This window comes from Oryctolagus cuniculus, chromosome 7 (genome assembly GCF_051225735.1).
Source record: "Oryctolagus cuniculus isolate XC-2025 breed Fujian yellow rabbit chromosome 7, ASM5122573v1, whole genome shotgun sequence".
Taxonomy (NCBI): Eukaryota; Metazoa; Chordata; class Mammalia; order Lagomorpha; family Leporidae; genus Oryctolagus; species Oryctolagus cuniculus.
In genome coordinates this window covers 8,769,957-8,775,956 of record NC_142873.1, presented here as the reverse complement: position 1 = coordinate 8,775,956, position 6,000 = coordinate 8,769,957, and the positions used below count along the sequence as shown (strand labels likewise).

At 52.4% G+C, this 6,000-nt stretch overlaps 1 protein-coding gene across 4 annotated transcripts in view; it reads left to right on the top strand.

Moving 5' to 3' along the window:
• Window positions 1–548: 548 nt before the first annotated feature.
• Window positions 549–6,000, top strand: part of ABL2 (ABL proto-oncogene 2, non-receptor tyrosine kinase) — a 110,895-nt gene continuing 105,443 nt past the window's right edge. For all 4 annotated transcript variants that reach the window (XM_070077200.2, XM_070077198.2, XM_070077199.2 and 1 more), the window contains exon 1: window positions 549–838. In XM_070077200.2, the coding sequence (XP_069933301.2) occupies window positions 682–838 (157 nt within the window). In that variant the 5' untranslated portion in view covers window positions 549–681. The remainder of the gene's footprint in view (window positions 839–6,000) is intronic.

Below are 6,000 nucleotides of genomic sequence, written 5' to 3'. Positions count from 1 at the left end.
AGCCCGGGCACACCACTGTCCCTTCAGGTGAACTTCGTGCCATTCTGTCTGCAGGCCACGGCTACGTGTAAGCGGATCCCCCCGGGCCTTTCACGACCCTCGTGTTTCTCCGCCTCGGCGGCGCCCGCGGCGGGCACTCCGCCCTCGCTGACGGAGCTGACAGGTGCCGGCGCCGCGGGCAAGGCCCGAGCTGCACCGACGCTGAGGGCGGCGGTAGCGCGTGTGGAGCAGGCCGGCGACCGCGGACGCGGACTCGGGACCCGAGGCGGCCGTGGACGCGCGCGCGCGAGGTGGGCGCGGGGGGCCGGCCCGGCGGGGAGCGGGGCGGAGCTTCCGGAGGCCCCGCCCTCCGGGGGAGCGGAGGTGACTGGCAGGCGGGGGGCGGGGGGCGGGAGACGCTCTGCCCCACGCTCGCCCGGCGCTCGGTGGTTTAAAGATGGCGGCGGCGGCGGCGGCGTTGGGGGCGCGGAGCGGCGGGAGGGGGAGGGAGCAGCGGAGTCTGTGAGTCGCCGGGGAGCAGCGCGGCGGCCGCGGTGAGGAGTCCGGGGGCCGAGCCGCCGGCGGCCCCGGCCGCTCAGGGCCAGGGCCTGGGCCGGGAAGGAGAGGCCGGAGCAGCGCCGGGAGCCGAGGAGGAATGTGACCGGGGGGTTGGCGGGGGCGCGGGAGTACGCGAGCGCAGGGATGGGGCAGCAGGTGGGCCGCGTCGGGGAGGCTCCGGGGCTCCCGCAGCCTCAGCCCCGCGGGATCCGGGGCAGCAGCGCGGCCAGGCCCTCCGGCCGCAGGCGGGACCCGGCGGGGCGCACCGCGGAGAGCGGCTTCAATATCTTCACCCAGCATGGTGAGTGTGGCGGGGCGCGGGGCGGGGGCGGGCGGCCGGGGGGCGCGGGGCGGAGGGGTGCCGGCGGGTGGGGGCGGAATCGGCTGCCATCTGGGCCCGTCACGGGCGGCGAGCACACCCCTCCCCCCGCCCGTCTCCAGCCTGGCTGGCAGCTCCTGGGGGCGGTCACTCGGAGCTCGGGTGGACTGGCCTGTCCCCCGGCTCGGGGCCGTGCGTCGTCCGGGGGAGGCAGGGATGAGGGGAGCGAGGGGCTGCGTCCGGGCGGTGGGGGGGTGGAGGCCGGTTGTCAGCGGAGGCAGCCCAAGTGTGGCTGGGGAGCTCGGGCGTGCACCTCGGGAGACTGGCGGGGAGCGGTGTCAGGGTGGCGGGCTGCACAGTGCCCTGGAATGCCCGTCTTTGTAGGAAGGTGAGGGTGCGAGCCCCTGACTGTGTGTGTGTGTGTGTGTGCGTGTGTGTCTGCCCCACCACCCTGTTCTGTTCCTTGGAGGACACGGTTCTGAGATGGCTGGCAAGGGCTGTAAGTTGGTGGGCATGGCTAGGACTTCCTTCTGGTTATGGGCAAGTTTTCCTTTGTAGCCTGTGTGTGTGTGTGTGTGTGTGTGTATGCCTAGGTATGTATAGTGCTTGCAGATATGTGGCCTGGCACCTATCCCTTGGGTCGCGTCTATGTATCTTGAGAATAGTTTGTCTTCAAACCCCTTTGTTACGCACTCAGTAAAAATGTTGAGCGTATATTCTGATTTGTGTATTTTAGGCCGTTATGTTCGTGTACCGTGCTAATAAGTGCTGTAATTCTTAAACGTATGCAGAAATAGAATTTAGGAAATGATAGGCTGAGAATATCATAAGGCTCCTGACCCCTCCCACCCCCCCACCCCCACCTCGCCCCGGCCCAGTGGATCCTGTACACTTCCTCAAAGGCATACTCGTGTCACTTCTGAAACCTCTTTGCTAGAGGGAATAAAATCAACATTGACTTGCATGGGATTGAGGTCCCCCCCATATCCACGAAGGGCTGAAGATGGAGGTGTGGCTGGTGGAGGGACTGGCCGGTTGAAAGTGGCCGAGAGGGGCAAACTGGACAGTGACGGAAGACGGATGTAGAAGACGGTAAAGGGTAGAAGAGACGGGTTTCTGTGTCACACAGTCGAGGGAAGTGGAGGGCGAAAGTGAAGTGTGGATCCTTTGCTAGCAGTGGCGTTGGGAGAGTGTCATGGCTGATGGTAGCATGCACAGAAGGATGAATCCGAGGGTCCGTGACTAATAGCTGAGTTGTGTCAGAGGTCTGAGTTTGGACTTTGTGGTTACACTGAGTTTTTAAATTTTTAATGTATTTGAAAGGCAGAAAGAGACAGAAGTCTTCCATCTGCTCCTCACTGTCCAAATGACTGCAGCAGCTGGGGCTGGGGCCATGCCGGAGCCCAGAGCCCGAAATGGACTCTGGGTTTCCCAGGTGGGAGGCAGGGACCCCAGTGCTTGAGCCATCATCTGCTGTCCCCCAAGGTGCACAGTTGAAGGAAGCTGGAATCGGAAGTGGAGCCAGAACTCGAACCCAGACACTCTAGTGTGTCTCAGGTGGTGTCTCAACTTCTGCCCCAAACACTTACCCCACAGAGTGAGTGTTTCTTCATGGAGGAGATGTATGTAACTTGGGTCTATGCACGCTTTAATTCACATTAGTAGCAGCCATATAAAGCGATGTTTAATATTTGATGCAGGTGCCATAGGAGTTGGTGGTGGTGGTGGTGGTTGTTGTTTGACAGGCAGAGTGGACAGTGAGAGAGAGAGAGACAGAGAGAAAGGTCTTCCTTCCGTTGGTTCACCCTCCAATGGCCGCCGCGGCCGGCGTGCTGCAGCCGGCACACCGCACTGATCCGAAGCCAGGAGCCAGGTGCTTCTCCCGGTCACCCATGCGGGTGCAGGGCCCAAGCACTTGGGCCATCCTCCACTGTTGTTTTTTATTGAAATTACTTCCTAAACCATGGGAGGAAAGAAAAGAGGAGTAGTTCTCAAGAGGATGGGCATTTGGTCCAGCAGTCACGATGCTGGTGCCCAGTGACTTAAGGCTTGGGCTTGATTCCAGGCTCCGGCTCCTGATTGCAGCTCCTGCTGGTGCAGGCCCTGGGGCCAGCACATGATGGCTCAAGTGTTTGGGAGGCCTGGACTGAGAGCCTGGCCTCTGCCTTCAGCCTGGCTGTTGGCAGGCATTTAGAAAGTGAACACGCCAATGGACGGTGTTTGTATCTCTTTGCCTGCCTATTTGCCTCTTGAATACGTTTTTTAAAAAAGTTTCCAGGGAAGAAATCGTCCAAGTAGCTTTGCTTTGTGGGAAGTGTTCCTGTGCGTTAAAAGTGGGCCACTGGGCCGTGGTGATCACCTTCCTCTAATATTCAGGACAGAAGATTGTCGGAGGAGGAAGAAGTCGCGAAGAATAGGATAGCAAAGACATGTTCGAAGGATGGATGGAATTTGGACCAAGGGAGCAGGAAAAGGCAGTCTGAGTGGGAACGGTGGGGATGGGCTTGATTTGTTGGTGGGACAGTGAGGAGACGTCTGTCAGGAGTGAACTTTGACCTCCAGCAGAATCGCAAGTCAGGTTCTATGCTGGCTCTAGCTGACTGGTGCGTTTAGTCATCACTTTTGGATTTCTTTATCTGTACAATGAGGTGAGGCAACATGATCTCTGAGATTCTTTGTCTTTAAGATTTTATGATTTTAATTGAGAAACAACAGAAAAAAACAGGTTGGATGGACTGGGTTATGGAAAATCTGGCAAAGAGGTTTGTGTTGGTTTGCCTGATTGGCTAGTTGATAGGATGTATCAGTAAACCCAAGTGTGAAATGTAAGACTGAGGCGAGAAATGGAAGAGGAGGGGTCAGGGCCATTTCATGTGTTCAACAAACAAAAGGTTTTTTTGAGCACCTACTTAAGTATTGGGCCATGGAAGTGGTGCGGTGAATATAATAGAGTGCTTGCCAGGATGGAACTTAGAGGACTTTGTGATCAGTGTAGACTATGAAAGGAGAGAGAGCACATTGGAGTGCTTGTTAAAGGCATGAGCTCTGAGGCTGGCTTGATGAATAAAAGCCACTGCTCGGGATGCTGGAGTCCCATATGGGTGCCTGTTCAAGTCCCAGCTGCTCCACTTGCTACCCAGCTCCCTGAAAGCAGAGGAAGATGGCCCAAGTGCTTGGGCCCCTGCCACCTGCATGGGAGACCTGGATGTAACTCCTAGCTTTGGCCTGGCTCAACCCTGGCTGTTAGGACCACTTGGGGAGTGAACTAGAGGATGGAAGACTTCTCTCTCTTTGTGACTCTGGCTTTCAAATAAATAAGTAAATAAAATTTTTTTTTTTCTTTAAAAAAGGCATGAACTCTGGCACCTTTCTGCCTGGATTTGAAACCTGAATCAGCTGCTCATTAGGTATATGGCCCTGGACAAGTTAGCTTTTTTTAATGCCCTGGATTCTCTATCTGTAAAACAGGCATAATAATAGTATCTAGAATTAAATGATATATGCAAAGCACTTAAGATAGTGACTGGCACATAGTAAGAATTTAATATGTGTTAGCTACTGCTATTACTACTACTACTGTTATTAAAAATAGGGTGATTAAAAGGTGACACCAAGATTTTGAACTTGGCTAACTGGGATAATTATTATTCTGTTGACAAGTCGGGAAGGTAGAAACTGATTGGAAGGATGGGCATAGTGTAGAGTTTGTTGCCAAAGACTGGTATGAGAAGTGTGGAAGTAGCAGCTACAGGAGAAAGGTGGAGTGAGTTCTGTTTTTCAGACAGATGGTTGTTTACAAACTATTTTGTAGAGGCTGTCATTGTGGCATAGTGGGTTAAGCTGCTGCTTGAGACAATGGCATCCCATAATGGAGTGCTGTGCCGGTTCAAATCCTGGCTGCCCTGCTTCCATCCAGCTTCCTGCTTATGTGCCTGGGATGCAGCAGAAGATGGCCCAAGTGTATGAGCCCCTGCTGCCCATGTTGGAGACTGAGTTTTAGTTCCTGGACCCTGGCTCTTGTGGCCATTTGGGGAGTGAACCAAGATCAACTGTCTGTCTCTCTCTGCCTTTCAAATAAATGAATAAATCTTTGGTGGGGGGGGATAAACTTTTCCATAGCTCAAGATGTCTCAACCATGTTACGGTTGCCATTTTGGCCTGGCTTATTCTTGCTTGGGGGCAGGGGAAGTGGAGGGTGTTCGTTGCATTGTATGGTGTTCAGCACTATCCCTGACCCTACACAACTGCATACCAGTAGCACCTCTTTTTGACCCTTCATTGTTAGAACCAAAATTGTCTCTAGGTATTGCTAAATCCTCTGAGGGGAAAAATTACCCCTAGTTGAGAACCACTGCTGAGACCATTGAGTAGAGTCTCAATTGAGTGAATAAATAAATTAGATTCAGAAACTCTTAAATGGGCATTTATTTAATATTTACATGAAAAAATCTAGATCCTAGAACAGTGTAGAAATGACTGTCTTAGGTTTGCAATATTGAGATGTTAGCACAATCTAATATGAAAGTTGAATCACTCTTGAGTTTACATGTAGGTTTTTTTTTTTCCAATCAAGACACTTTAATATGGAATGCAGGCATCCCAAGCAATGTGTTAATCACTGCACCAAACACTGGTCCTCACTGTCATTTATTTTAATGTTAACATCAGTACTGATTGTATCCATGGAGTTCCCCCAAGCTCTCTTCTGAGCCCTTCTGATGCACGTGTACTATTATTTAGGCATTCCCTTACTTTTTTTTTTGTTTTTACAGGATTTCATTAAAATTTATTTATATGCAACATTTTGGAATTTTTTTTTATTTTAATGAGCATAAATTTCCAAAGTACAGCTTATGGACCACAATAGCCTCCTCCCCCCCCCCCCCCCGTATCTTCCCTCCCACCCACAATGCTCCCCTCTCCCACTCCCTCTCCCCTTCCCCTTCACATCATGATTAATTTTCAATTATCTTTATATACAGAAGATCAATTTAGCGTATGTTAAGTAAAGATTTCCACATTTTGCTCCCACACAGAAACACAAAGTGTAAAATACTATTTGAGTACTAGTTATAGCATTAATTAAACACCTAAGAGTAATTGTGTATTAATTACAGAGTTCAACCAATAGTTTTAAGTAGAAT